Below are 15984 nucleotides of genomic sequence, written 5' to 3'. Positions count from 1 at the left end.
ATATATCTTTAACTTAAAAAACAATCAATCAGAGAATACACGGTAAAACCTATAAGAAACAAAGTCAAGTAGACTAGGGTTTGGGCAATTACCATCATCAGAAATAAAGACTCTTTCAAACCAGAAGTTAGTTTCTTAAGTTTTACAGCAATAATACATATCTTTATGGAAAATCAGAGTTATCCTATCTAATGTATTCTTCTTGTGTAGATTAAGTTTATGTTTTACATCCTGGTCACTTTTTAAAATGAAGAAGTCAAAAGCACCTACATAGAGCTTTGAGACATGCCTCTCTAAATTGTGCTGGTTTACATCCACTGGTGGCAGTGTTGCAGGGGGACAGGTTAATGGTTACACTCTGGTGTACCACCTGTACTTAGAGAGCACACATGTTGTAAACTCTTGAGGCCACTGGGCTGCTTTAAGTCACCAGGATTTTATGTCAGAAAATGATATACAAAGTGATTCTAAACAAAAAGAGCACATTACTTACGACAACATATCATGCCTGTACCAAGTAGCTATATAAGGACTGTAGCAAAGAGTTATTATTATTATTATTATTAGTTTATTTAGCAGACGCCTTTATCCAAGGCGACTTACAGAGACTAGGGTGTGTGAACTATGCATCAGCTGCAGAGTCACTTACAACTACGTCTCACCTGAAAGACGGAGCACAAGGAGGTGAAGTGACTTGCTCAGGGTCACACAATGAGTCAGTGGCTGAGGTGGGATTTGAAACGGGGACCTTATGGTTACAAGCCCTTTTTCTTTAACCACTGGACCACACAGCCAAAGAATGCTATATTTATCTCGATAGACACCCACACATTCACAAGTGTGGCCTGTTTCACCATTCTTTCACATGTTGGTTCTCAAATGCAATTAGCTGGTTTATTCACATTTTAATGAATAGTCTCCAGGTTTTTTTTTTTTTTTTCTAAACTTAAAGGAAAGAAGTTTCAAATCTGGATAATTGTCACTGTGCAAGTCAGCATTAAGAGTTTCTCACTATATCTTTTGAAGCATTGCATTGAATAGGTCTGTCTTCTAATGTGGCAGTGCTGGGTTTTTCATTATGCAGAGAATATAGGGACCTGTGATCTCGTTTGGAAATTATGGTCAATAAGCAGAGTTCACTTTATCACAAGTGCAGCAATTACCTGGCAAAATAAGCATTAATGCACAGAAGGACAGTTTATACAATAAATATCACTGTTTTTTGCTGTGGAACTCAAAGACAGTACTAAGTATTGCATTGCTTACAATAGCGTTCATTAATAAAATGCATGCATTGTTTAAAACTTAAAACCCTAGGAAAGCTGTAAACAGATACTTTGAAGTAATAGGTATACTATATTGTGCTACCGTACTTTTGCACAGCATTCAAGTTTATGGACAAGACTGCTTTATTGAATATTGAATATTAAATGATTGGCCCCCAGTGTACACGAAGGCTAACACCTATTATTTGGCCTGTATGTTTTTAGCAATGGTTAAATGTTTAGGCAAAGTTTTAAAAGTTTAAGACCAGGCTAATATTTAGCATTTAAACTCTAGAGCTTCATTATAACAGAAAGCCACAGGACTTTAGTGCTAAATCTGGTACTCCGTTTCCTACATGCAGAACTGTCCATCATATGTTTGTATATTAACTAAGTAGTAGTCATTAACTCATCTGAATCAAAGTATTCATTTACCATTTTCCATAGAGATTTTTTCATATCATAATATTTGTGGCCTGTCTGCCTTCTAGTTAAAACCGCAATTTGCATGCACTGTATTGCTGGTATTGTCAGTCAGTCACAGGTGCAATTCATAATGTGTGACTAGACATTAAAGATGGAAGCTTTAATAATACATGACAAAACTCTACTTATTAAGATCACCTGATCCTGATTAGCTGGTCAATGGTCAATCAATATATTAAAGCTGATTCATCTGCAAGGCAGGTGGATAGAAAGAGCTGCAATTAGACTTTGTTCTCAGCCTTATAGAGGCTGGGGCATAGTAAGGAGCATCAGTGGGTTTGCCTTTCATAGCAGCCAACAGTTAAACCTTATTGTAAATTGTTAAAAATAATTTGTTTCGCTTAAATAAAAGTACTCATTTGCATTCCTATTTCAATGGCTGTCTGATTTTCTGCCCTTTTGCCTGATTGCTTTTGCCAAACCCTTACGCTTGGGTCAGGAGTGGGACATCATCATCCAGTGGCCTGTTCCTATCAACAGAGGACTGGCCAGCCATGCTTCTGCGATAGAGAAAGAGATCCTGCCACTGCAGAGCAACCAGTGTCCTGCAGCAGGAGAGGAGTGGAGAGCCTGCCATTGGCTGGACAAGAGCTCGCTCCGTGTACCTCAGAGCTGGCTACACCTGTGACAGTCAGGGAGTTCCAGCTGCCTTTCCAGAAGCTGGATACCAGAACTCTGGGGACTTGAATTGGAGGTTTAACAAGCACCCCTAATCAAAGCCCAGAGGTTAGCTTGGGAGTTCAATGGGCGCCCCCAATACAAGTTCCAAAGGTTGGAGTTAAATGGGTACCCCTTATAGAAGACCCGGGGGCTACAAAGAAGGAAAAGACTAGACCTGCAAATGTCTTCTTTGAGCTCACTGGGCACCTGGCCCGGTATGGGTCCGCTGTAACTCAGTAAGGAGAAACAGTCTCTGCTGATTTTGCTCCCCTAACCTGCTGGAGTGCCAGAGCCAATGCAACACCCCCTCTGGAATCCCCAGCAAAGACCTGCGACTTCACACAGCCAGGACTCGAACCTGCGCTCCCCTGACTGTTTGACGACTTACTCTGCATGCCACGCAGCCGTACCTTGACGATGATGAAAGTGAAGGGTTGGAAATTTAGCAGCAGTAATCTAACCTGAACCATGTACACCTTTAAATACACCCCCATCACACATTTTATATTACTCAAACTACCAGAGAGAGTTCATAGCACACTAATGTGTGCACACACTTCCTGAATATGTAACTGTACATATAAAACATCCCTAAATACAGTCATATTCACTTGATCTGGGCATGCTTGATAATGTGATACATCTCTGCTGGTGTAATCAGACTGTGTGTGTGTTTGAAAGGTCACTATATACAGCAGTAGGATGTTTACCATTCTTTGCAGGTAGTTTTATAATTCTGTAAATGGACTTTAAAATTCCACCAAACCATACATACAAAAAAAAAAGTATACTTTGTGTGACCGGTAGGTACTTTATGAGGCAATACTATAATCTAGTTTTAACTGAATGCAATCCCTATGTTACTATTCCAACAACCAAATGCGCAGAGTAAAATAGTCTTAACAGAAAGCTGGTCCGAATAGGACAAGATCTTCAGATTCTCTCTAAATTGACAGTGGTCTTAATGAGCTGCTTTTAAAAGCCTGTCACAAGAAGAATAAATTTGATTGTGATATTAAGCATCTTTTGAGATAATGACTTCATATTTCCAGTGTGATGGAAACTCCACTGGCAAAATGTAAACAATATTCTTCACTGTGACCTGGGACCACGTTGTGCTCATTGCTATTTTTTGGGATGATAAAGTCCTAACACTTTAAAATATTAGCTTCATACTGTATGTGTAGCGTGCACGGGGGAAGGCAGCAGTAGGGCTGGTGATGCGCCTGCCTGCGGGAACCAAGATCGCTACATATGCTGTATTCTCTGATTCGCTCACTAGTTCCAATACAGGTGTGGTGCAGGACAAACTAACTGTTTCACTGCCATGTTGTTTTAAGCTCTGACCATATCAATGATGAGGATGTGAGTAAGCTCTAAACTAAAAAGTGGTTTAATAGTTTGACTGTTTTATTATTATTTGTGAGGTATATGTTAGTAGAATATTATTATTATCTGAAATGGAGATTTTTTTTTTTTTAAGTTAAACTTTAACTGCTGATTTCACAAATCATGATTAGTACTATTATAAGACTACCCTGCCTACAGTGACACTGGGCAGTCCGAGATTAGTGCTAATCAGTGTCTGTGAAACTAGCCTTGCTAGCTAGTAACTAGAGCCAGTATAAAATATACTAGCAGCTGCAGCTTTGGAGGCTCTTAGTACAAATTCTACTGCCAATAAGAAACAGCCCAAGACAGGTGCCAGGTGTTTAACATCAGGGCTGAATAACACGGATTACATTTTATTGGGATGACGTTTGAGAATACGGAAATGAGTGCCCGTAAAACTAAAGATCCCGGAAATAAAAGTTTAAAATGTAGGAAAGGCATTCAAAAGACGGCACTAATTGCTGGCTATCATTAAAAGGGTATGAAGTGCTGACGCTAATTCATGGTTGTGTCTGTGTGTGGTTTATTTTTTTTTAGTCAACGATAATATTACCATTGGCTACACGTAACACGATAAATGCAAATGACGTGAACAGAAAAAATAAATAAATGTTCCGATTTAACGAGAAGGACTGTTCCAATTGGAGAGATGATGCTAGGAGGATGATGCCATAAAATCGTGTGGTACTGGCTTGCAGCACAAGAAAGAGCATCTAGTGTTTGTATGTATGTGCGGTGCAATGACTGCTTGGTATATGATGAGAGGCTAGTGTAAAGGAACAAATTGAAGCGTGAAAGAAGCCCCTAGACCATATTGAGAACACACAGTGGGATGGCTGGAGCCAAGCTGAGGGATTCACCGTCAGAGATAGATCCAGATGTAAAGACGGTTTCACAGAAGACAGGGGGGCCGAACTGGGTCTATACCACGGTGTCGACCTCGACCCGAAGGATGGGATCAGTCGGCAGTGAAGCTGGGCAAAGGTAGGTGTTGCAGCCCTACAAAGGTGGTTCGCGGAAGAACACGGTTCATTCTTGGGGTGCTGATAGCTGCAGCATTCTAAATTGCAGTGCCGTCTATTGCTGTCACATGCGTGAAATTATGAACGACCGATTGATCCCTGCCGCAGATTTCCAGAAATTATATAATACTGGGCGATCGTGACATAAGTAAATATCTGCCTTTTAATTCAACAAGCGCGTTATTATACTAATTGTTGACATTAAAAAAATAAAATAAAAAATAAAACATTACATCCACGTTTGGATTAAGTACTATTGATAAATTCCAACTAGACGAGTAAATTGGACTACTGTTATTAATTATGAATTGTATAATGGGGTTGTTGATATTTTCACAATAATACCTGGCTGGGGGAAATCGTTGTATAGTTTATGTATTTGCTGATGGTGCCTGTATAGAATTAGGACCGCAACACTGCAAACAAGGTAACACGTGGTTTTGAAAAGCTGCCAGTCAGTTTATTTGCTGTTTAAAAAATGTGTAAACACAGAAATTATAAATATAGAACCATTATTTGACAAAATAGCAAAATTAAATCTCAAACTTTAGGGGGATGATGCACCCTTAAGTACCATTTTGGTTTATTTTCATCAACGAAATGCATAATTGGGCTTTTAAGAAATTCCAATTGGCTAATTGATTTATTATTATTATTATTATTATTATTATTATTATTATTATTATTTATTTCTTAGCAGACACCCTTATCCAGGGCGACTTACAATTGTTACAAGATATCACATTATACATTATTTCACTTTACATACAATTACCCATTTATAGAGTTGGGTGTTTACTGGAGCAATCTAGGTAAAGTACCTTGCTCAAGGGTACAACAGCAGTGTCTCCCACTGGGGATTGAACCCACAACCCACCGGTCAAGAGTCCAGAGCCCTAACCACTACTCCACACTGCTGTCATGAAAATCATATGTTTTTATGTCATTTTTGATGAGCACGTCATTTCTTGTCTACTTTTTAAATTTGTTAACATGATCTAAAGCAACACTGCTGCATTATAATTATACTGTAATGCGCGTTCTTTCCGCTGGGTTTTCCCCCCCGTTTGTATGTGATTTTGCAATGTAAACCAAGGGTCGTTTTGTATGCGCTGCACCTGCTGTTTGCTGTATCCTATTATTTCCTTTTTAAACTCTTTCAGACAGTGAAACACACTTCATATCAAACCAGCTGCATTTCTTATTCCCTTACAGGGGTTGCATATCCATGTGACGTCAATATTTCACATGTAATATACAATCTAGTGTCAGACATTGAATTGTGATAATTTAATAATTTTACATAATCTAGATTAACAAACGTTAGATAATGAAGGCTATATATAGTTTTGACAGCGATCGTCTACATGTTTATGCAGTGTACCTGTGCGAATGGGTGGGTGGGTGTGTCTGTCAGTGTCTACAGCATATGACATCACTTTTTGATGAATTTTGGCATACACGTGTTTGACTAGAAATTCTTGAGGTTCTTATAATCTAGTTAATGCCTTTAGTGTTGTGAGTGGTTAAGATAATGAAGGCTGCATCTTGGGAAGCGAGAATGTTCGCCAACTTTGCATATGGACATTTATAGAGACCCTGCATAAGAGGGTAATGTTACCCTTTTATTCATAAGTTTCCCCAAACTCCAAATTATTTTCTGTTGGCTTCAATACTTCAGTTATTTTAAAATGTTATTTGAAGCAATATGAAATAGTACATTAAAACGTGTATGTGTACATAGTATAATAATTACTACAGCATATGTCATGTTTTAGCGACTGTGTGGGTGATAATACAGTGTATGCTTTTGGAAGCTGTGCAGATTTAAAGATGTCCCAATTATGTTAAGTGTTCTACAGAAACTATCACTGTTTACCCTTCTGAGCACTCATTGTACACACTGCATTGAATTACCTCGGTGGTGCTTGAGGGTGTATGTGGTGTCCAATCAATAAGACACTGTATAAATTATCTTAAATAAAATGAACATGAGCTTTGTACCGCAGGAAGAGCTAACGCAGGACCTGTATGTTAGGACTGGAATATAACTACATTAAATGCTGTTCTGCTGCCCTGTAGATAATACACTGCACCTTATAACCCTAACAGTAAGAGACGCTAGGTAGAGCAGCACTCTAGCATATTCAACATCCATGCCTCACATCACTGGAGGGCTGGGTTTGAATCTGGTTCCTGAGTTGGATGGGCTTGACCTAGCCCCTAGTGGCCATGAATCCTCATCACAAAACTGCAATTCGGCATTACTGAATGGTGTTCCAGGGCCGTGCTGGACTCTACTTTGCAGTTTGAAAACAAGGAATAAATGTTAGTTTAGGGCCCAAGTTGGTTCATACTAGATTTATACTATACTACAACAAGTGGAGCAAAAGTCTATGAAAAGTGTGGATTGAATTCCGGCCTAGCTGAAACCTGTGTTGCAGTTGAAAGTATTTTCATTGATTACAGTATAGTACGTTGAATGACTTAAAATAACTATACAATTTAATAAATATGTTATACTAATTCAAACTTGCAAATGGCATTGGAAGCTATTTTAAACATTTACATTAACTGCGATTTTACAACCTCAAGTGACTGCGTTTGGTTGATTGGTTGTTAAAGCAGTTGATTTAACAATCCAGTACTGTAGAGGCGTGAATACAATCTATAGAGGACAATTTGGTAGGGAAGACTGGGGCACAAGAGACAGCCAAAATATTTTTCTTTTAACCTAATGCTAAAATATGTATTTCTTTTGTAGATGCACAGATGTGTTCATATGAATAAAACATGTTACATGCTATGCAATGAAGGCATTACAGGGGGTCACCCCTAATGACGTTTGTATCTTTACGGTATATCGTGTTCTATACTTGTAGTTATTACTAGATATTAGTAGAACATGTACTGTATGTAGAAATAGGGCTTTGTGCCACCTCTCAATAGAAAATGCTCCAAGTGTTTTGTCTTGTGTATTTATTTAAAATTGGGCATTAAAAATGAATGACAGAAAAACTCCTCTAGGGGTAACACTTTATTATTTACTGTTGCCATTGTGTTTTGTGTTCTAAGAATATACAATAATGTATTGCTGTGACCGGTATCGTACAAGAAAGAGGATAGCCTTCAGAACTGACACCAAGGTACACACAGTAAAACACAGGGTGATGTGCGTTTAAATAGCAAAATATGATATGAATAAGGGAGAGTCAATTTATTAATGTCAAAAGCAAAACTTGAATCGTAAAAAATTAAATATAAAAACTTTTGTTTTAAAAAATAATTTTAAAAGTACTTGAAATACCGCAACACTGAAAATATATTGAGCACAATGACTTATTTGATTCCAGCACTTAATTCTTTTGGCTACATTGACAATTTATTCTGTTTGTCAGGTCTGCTGTCTTGACTATCATGACTAAAACAGGCATATGCAGCTTTCATATATTATATAATACATTTGCATGACAAATGCATCCTTAACGTGAAGGAAAGCCCACTAATGTCTGCTGTAACATAGCTGGTATTTTACTTTGAATGTTGTCTTTCCTCAAATCATTTTCATTCACTGACAGCATAGATGCTTAATACCGGCTGTGCCATGCTGTGGGTTCATAAGGAGTAATGCCAATAACTATACAGTGCCTTGCGAAAGTATTCGGCCCCCTTGAACTTTGCGACCTTTTGCCACATTTCAGGCTTCAAACATAAAGATATGAAACTGTAATTTTTTGTGAAGAATCAACAACAAGTGGGACACAATCATGAAGTGGAACGAAATTTATTGGATATTTCAAACTTTTTTAACAAATAAAAAACTGAAAAATTTGGCGTGCAAAATTATTCAGCCCCCTTAAGTTAATACTTTGTAGCGCCACCTTTTGCTGCGATTACAGCTGTAAGTCACTTGGGGTATGTCTCTATCAGTTTTGCACATCGAGAGACTGAAATTTTTGCCCATTCCTCCTTGCAAAACAGCTCGAGCTCAGTGAGGTTGGATGGAGAGCATTTGTGAACAGCAGTTTTCAGTTCTTTCTACAGATTCTCGATTGGATTCAGGTCTGGACTTTGACTTGGCCTTTCTAACACCTGGATATGTTTATTTGTGAACCATTCCATTGTAGATTTTGCTTTATGTTTTGGATCATTGTCTTGTTGGAAGACAAATCTCCGTCCCAGTCTCAGGTCTTTTGCAGACTCCATCAGGTTTTCTTCCAGAATGGTCCTGTATTTGGCTCCATCCATCTTCCCATCAATTTTAACCATCTTCCCTGTCCCTGCTGAAGAAAAGCAGGCCCAAACCATGATGCTGCCACCACCATGTTTGACAGTGGGGATGGTGTGTTCAGAGTGATGAGCTGTGTTGCTTTTACGCCAAACATAACGTTTTGCATTGTTGCCAAAAAGTTTGATTTTGGTTTCATCGGACCAGAGCACCTTCTTCCACATGTTTGGTGTGTCTCCCAGGTGGCTTGTGGCAAACTGTAAACGACACTTTTTATGGATATCTTTAAGAAATGGCTTTCTTCTTGCCACTCTTCCATAAAGGCCAGATTTGTGCAGTATACGACTGATTGTTGTCCTATGGACAGAGTCTCCCACCTCAGCTGTAGATCTCTGCAGTTCATCCAGAGTGATCATGGGCCTCTTGGCTGCATCTCTGATCAGTCTTCTCCTTGTATGAGCTGAAAGTTTAGAGGGACGGCCAGGTCTTGGTAGATTTGCAGTGGTCTGATACTCCTTCCATTTCAATATTATCGCTTGCACAGTGCTCCTTGGGATGTTTAAAGCTTGGGAAATCTTTTTGTATCCAAATCCGGCTTTAAACTTCTCCACAACAGTATCTCGGACCTGCCTGGTGTGTTCCTTGTTCTTCATGGTGCTCTCTGCGCTTTAAACGGACCTCTGAGACTATCACAGTGCAGGTGCATTTATACGGAGACTTGATTACACACAGGTGGATTCTATTTATCATCATTAGTCATTTAGGTCAACATTGGATCATTCAGAGATCCTCACTGAACTTCTGGAGAGAGTTTGCTGCACTGAAAGTAAAGGGGCTGAATAATTTTGCACGCCCAATTTTTCAGTTTTTTATTTGTTAAAAAAGTTTGAAATATCCAATAAATTTCGTTCCACTTCATGATTGTGTCCCACTTGTTGTTGATTCTTCACAAAAAATTACAGTTTCATATCTTTATGTTTGAAGCCTGAAATGTGGCAAAAGGTCGCAAAGTTCAAGGGGGCCGAATACTTTCGCAAGGCACTGTATGTGAAATCCTATCCCTGCATTTGTCTCTCCTAAGTGGTTAGGAACAAACAGGGCTATTGATGTGCTCAATCTCGGCCATGCTAACAAATGATATACATGCATAAGATCTCAGTGACTCAAGGGTCTCTGCTGTTGAAACATGTCAGAACTCTGAGTTCTGTAATGACACTAAACTTGATGAACTTAATAACTGCCTGCCTAAAATCTCCAAGAAGAACATTTGGTGCAGATACCAAATAGGATTAAACAGTAATTGGGGATGCATGTATTATTGATTTTTAAACTATAATTCTTATTTGGTTTATCACATAACAATACTAGCTGGCCATGTCTAGATTTTTGGGTTTGGCACAAGGAATGTCATCAAGCTACATTAAAAATAAAAAATACAAGAGTTTTAAAAAACTATTTGGCATTACAGGGTTAATCCCTAATGCTGTATTTGATGCAGCCATCATTCCTACTAGTTAAGTGTCTCAAGCCAAAGTATTGAAGTACTGTTTCTATACAGCATCAGCTCTCCAGAGCTAACCCATCCTCACCAGCGCAGCTGCGGTCAGCTGGGACTGTGAGTCCAGGAACAAGATTGCTTGCAGCATAGACACCTAGTGAATTTACAGTCTGTCACTACCACCTTTCACTTTACTGTACTGCAGCTGTTGTAGCTGCTGATCTCCCCTGTCTGTAAGACTGATTGATCAAGCTGTCAGTGATAGCAATTATCTCAGATGACAAAAGCTTGTAGGACACCTTTATGGCTTTCACAAATCGCAGGTTGCTGCTTGCTGTTCGTTCTTATAAAAGGACCTGTCAGCTGCAGAGCAGTAATGAAACTGATTTCCTCTGCATGCAGAATAACTTCACTTGGGTTAGAGAGCAAAGGAAATACATTGTGAAGAGCTTTGGGGGTTATTTTCATTGATGGGTACTGTAAAGTATGTTCAGTTATGTTAATAAAGCTCTGGAATTACATAATAATGAAATCACGCTGGTGCGTATGTACTCGGCCTGGACGTGAAATATCAGAGTCATCATAATGTAGTAATTCGTCTTGCTTTAATGTACCCCTGTGGTCTCAGTATAGTTCTCACAGTGATGTGTTCTCTTGAAGTACACCCTGTATTCCAGAGTGTTACCTTAACCTCTCCCCCTGAAATTCCATGACAATTGTTAGGCTCATACAAACATTGCTGTTGAAATATCCACAGTTTCTCTACAAACTGATATTGTTAAATGTCATAAATAAATTTGGTAAATTTTTTAAAAACATATTTTAGTGACATTAGGTCCTTTATGCAGTAGTGTTGTATTGGCCTGAACACCTAATTATCTACAAATATTTCATAATAATGTGAACTATTATTATGTATTTCTTAGCAGATGCCCTTATCCAGGGCGACTTCCAGTCCTAATGAATGCAGACATACAACAAAGCAAGCCGTTGGTTGAAACCATGGCATGTTGTGTATGGGCCATTCTCCTTTCACTAGTTCAGTATTGCTGATAGTACAGAATATTATATTCTCAAATTACTCATACCTTGCATTTTGACCTAAATGTTTACTTATAATACTGTACCCATAAAAAACTGTAATCCTAGTCTATTGCGTTTAATAAGCACACAGTCAGTACTTTTAGCTGGCTGATTAAAATGTATTGTATTGGATGTTTGGGGGAAACATGCACAATTCTAACAGGAAAAGGTATGTATTGTTGTTTAAAAATAAGAAACGTGTAATTGCTGCTCCAGCCCTTAAATGAACCGATATTTCTTAATTGTTTTATCGAGTAGCATGTGTTTCATCTTAATCGTATCTATACTGGGATGCTGTTAAATTTGTAGTATAGCTAAGCTGAAAGTAGCAGAGCGTTTCCCTTTGTCACATGTGCATCATTTAGGCTAGCGCTCCCCTGTGAGCCAGAAGCTTTTTCATTGGTGTGTTTTTTGTGTTTTAAGGTTTTTAAAGGTTTGGTGCCTCCTTATCCGAGTGCTCTGGTAGAAAGTTCTAGTATTGGCTGTAGTTTACACTCTCAGGATTCTTTTAATTTGGCTGTTTTCTGAGGGTTCAAACCCATGTGGGAGAATGATCTTTTGCACATCAACTCCCGGAATTGTTTCCATCGTAGTATTTTGATGGAATTCGATAATCTTTCCATCACTGGTTTTAAAGATCGTACTTGGGAATTGCTTAGAACCTCCTGCCAATGCTTCTCCTTCAGTCCACATTAACAAATCCATGTCTTATTTATCCCGTTATTTGATTTCTGAGTGCTGCTGATTAGGTTTACCCATTGAGGCCTTGGTCTCAATGGGTAAATCTCCTGGTTTAAATAAATAAAATAATAAATAAAATAAAATAGCTCTAGTTCCCTAATATACCGGTAAATGTTTCTTAAGAGTTATTTGAGGAAACTGCGAGGATCCTTTTTAAAGTCTTTGAAGACTACACCAACTCCTGTTGTTCATTTTACCTTCTTTAACTGAGTATAGTAAGCTGTGTAATTTATGCTGTGGTTACACAATACATTCCTCATCTACTTGCGTGGGCTTCCAGTTATCTGCGTTTTAAGTGCCCAATTGAAGTGTTTACAGATCTGTATATTAATTTAGTTTTTACACAGTTTAAGTAAGCAAATGAAAAGTGGCTACAAGTACTGGGCTTTGATATTTTAGACTGTGTCCATTCTAATTCTGTAGCTGGGTGTTTGTAACCAGCGTATCTTGTGGTAAATAACTTTAGCAAATGTTTCCATTGTGCTTTTAAATTCATATACTTTTAAAATATTGGTAGACCAAAGCACTACTAATTTATTCATTGTGCAGGATTTGGAAGAGAGTTTGGGTTTAACGTACAGTGATTTAATAACATTGTGCACCATACAAAGTAACCCATTGAGACCATAACATATATCGTGATACAGTTCATATAGTGCCCTGCATATCGTACTATATACCGTATTGTATCTTTAATGTATCATTGCGTACGCTCTACAAAAGATTCATAACAATCGACATATTGGTTTCTCCTCGTCTCTCAGTAGGTGTAAGCCTATACAGCAATTACAGTATAGGCTTGTGATGATTTGATCAAGATATTTTATTGCACAAGATTTTTGAGATTTCTCTGTTTCAAAGAAATAAAGAGCTGAGCTGTTCTGCTTATGAGATGCTATTGCTGCTTGCTGCTAGAATCCAAGCTGCAAATCTCCCTACCAACCAGAAAAGGCACTATGTAAGGTTGGTGGTATGCTCCCCATAGATGGGGCGACTCGACGGTAGGCAGAAACCAGAAGTCGGCCAACTTTAAGGAAGCTCGTAGCTGCACGTACAAACGAATCCCTTGCGATCAACTATGGGGCAGGCAGCGATTGGAGAAACCATGGCGTTTCTTTTGTTATATAAACACAGACATTTGTGGGAACAGTAACTCTGTTTGGACAATCAATTCAGTAAACCACTTGCATCCTGGTCACACTGCTTTATTTCAGCAAATAAGTACTGTATCCACGATTAGGCCACCATATGCACACACTGGCCTTTTTATTTGTTATTTCCCGATACATTTCCTGTGTGCTAGCAAGGGAATGAACCTTAATGGGAAAACAACCTCTTCTCATGCCTTCCATCTGTCTTCCGTTCTCATACTTGCAGCATTTCCTATTATTGTATTTTTTTTTCTACTAATCATTCAAAATATAAACACTGCTCTGAATTCTTATGGTGTTCCTGTACTCTCTTTGCTAATCCTTTTAAGTACTTTGACAGCATCATTTTGTGTCTTTGGGGTTTATTTGTTCAGGATTACTCGGTGTGTGTAAAATTGTTGCAGGGTATAACATGTTTTTAAGTTATGTAACTGTAGTTATTTATACTTCAACCAATTATTTGAGTACCTCTAAACATGCTTTACTGCACATGGTGTACCACAGTAACATCATGAGAAGTGTTACTTATGATATATACTGCCCATGTAGAAGTATATAGGGCTCTGTTTAACCATTTACCAGGTAGTAAAGCCTTCATCGAGAGGATACTGTCGCCGTTAGAAATGTTTTGTTTTATTTTATTTCAAACCTTGATTTACCTTGTTTCATAATTTGTCCCATACCCTTCCACCTGTGGACAATGTCAGTGAATTGAAACAAGTGAGCTTATTGGATAATACAGGGAGCAGTCCCTGGAGTCTGAGCCGCATGAGAGGTGGGCTCTAGAGCATATTCTGAGCCTATAGCAGTGCAGCATTTAGACCAACAGCGGCGAATCAGGTGCTTCCCTGCTACACTTCCAGCTCCATTCTCCCTTGTGTAATCTGCAGGGTGACAGGCATGGGCTTTTACTGATGTTGGTACCCTGGCATTGTATACTCTGCAGTGTGGCAGGCATGCGCTGTTACTGATGTTGGTACCCCAGTATTTGGTTGTCTACTAAGACTGCCAACATGTAAACTTCTCCTTTAGTTTAATTAATTTCAATTCTGCCCATTTTAAATAGTCACCTCGCATTGGCAAATACTATTTCGAACACCCATACGCAGAGGATAAAATCAGTTTTCTTATACTGGAGTAACACATAGTTGTTCAAATAGTCTGACAGGATTATGAAGGATTTAGGTACATATCTAGGATGACAATACATTTATATAACCATAACCAAGTCAAACTTGAATGTTTAACTTGAGAGAATTGTTTAGAGTAATATGACAGTTTCACTTAGGCTTGGCAGGGTGGCAAATCTTTTTGTTTGTTTGTGTGTTTGCTTCAGTATGTTGTCTTTGGACACCTGGTTTTGGGAGTTAGAATCTTCTGCCGACATCACCTTAGATATCGTTGCTCATGAAACATCAGCAAGTTGAGCTGTCTTGGTCACTGAAGCTCCTGCCAAACGCGCCCCAACAATCACCCCTCTTTCAAAGTCACTGAGGTCTCCTCTTGCAGCCATGCTAGCCATAATTATAGTCAACCAGGCCTGTCCAGCATTTTTATACGTGACCCGAAGCATGCTGGGATGTTATTTGCTTAACGCATGAGCCACACCTGAATTTAAGACTTGAGCAAACTCTTTGAAAATACCACCCTTACAGCCTTACTTTTCAGTAGAAGCTGGTATGAAGATAAGGTTCCAGGCATTCTGTTTCTGGTGTATGTTTTGAAATGGTACTGGGGGTTACTAATGACCAGTCTGCTGTATTCTTTATTATATAACTCAACAAGAGGAAACACTATCACAGTACTTCATCTTCACGATAGCCCATTGACCAGGAGTGTAAAACTCAATTCTACGCAGGGAATTGCTGATTGATATTGGATAAGATGAGTCTTATAGTATATTCATCTATGCAATCTAACTATGCATTATCCGCAGTGCTGTGCATCAAGTTCATTGCAAAGCAGATGTGTTACTGTACCCACACATTTAGAACAAAGATGACTGAAGCTGTATGATTTAGCTCAGCTAAAGCTATTTTTTTTTTTTTTTTTTTTTTAGGTTTTCCAAACTCAGTTTGCTTCAAAATGTAACCGGAAACAGAAAATGATGGAAATTTAAAGTACTCTGAATTTCCATAATCTTTTCAGCCATAGTGGTATCCTCTGAGTTTTATGGGTTCAGATGAAGCTGCAGTGAGGGCCAGCCTCAGCCTCTAGGCTTCGTGTTTGACTCCCTTGCCATGGACGCCACTGCAAAAAACTGTCTCAGCACAACAGAGTGAAAGCAGCCGCTGATAGCTGTGTGTTACAATATGCTCAGCTGTAAAATCCAGAGCAGTGGTGATGAGGAACACTATGGAATTGTGATGCAGCAGCAGGAAGCCCCTGGATGAATGCAGTACTACAGGGCTGCATTCTGCTTCCAGCCTGAAAGCGCCCTGTTATATTCAAATTGAAT

At 38.7% G+C, this 15984-nt stretch overlaps 1 protein-coding gene across 5 annotated transcripts in view; it reads left to right on the top strand.

Annotated features, from left to right (window-relative positions):
• The window catches only part of LOC117396751 (potassium channel subfamily T member 1), a 136814-nt gene that overhangs the window by 43439 nt on the left and 77391 nt on the right, over nucleotides 1-15984 (top strand). For 2 of the 5 annotated variants that reach the window (XM_058987048.1, XM_034908963.2), the window contains exon 1: nucleotides 4246-4787. The exons of the other annotated variants lie outside the window; for them this stretch is intronic. In XM_058987048.1, coding sequence (XP_058843031.1) covers nucleotides 4636-4787 — 152 coding nt within the window. In that variant the 5' untranslated portion in view covers nucleotides 4246-4635. Of the gene's footprint in view, nucleotides 1-4245; nucleotides 4788-15984 lie in introns of those variants that run through there. 5 annotated transcript variants of the gene reach the window in all.

The sequence above is a fragment of the Acipenser ruthenus genome, chromosome 15, assembly GCF_902713425.1.
Source record: "Acipenser ruthenus chromosome 15, fAciRut3.2 maternal haplotype, whole genome shotgun sequence".
In the NCBI taxonomy this organism is placed as follows: domain Eukaryota; kingdom Metazoa; phylum Chordata; class Actinopteri; order Acipenseriformes; family Acipenseridae; genus Acipenser; species Acipenser ruthenus.
Note: the sequence above shows the minus strand (reverse complement) of the source record. Positions and strands in the feature narration are given on the sequence as shown.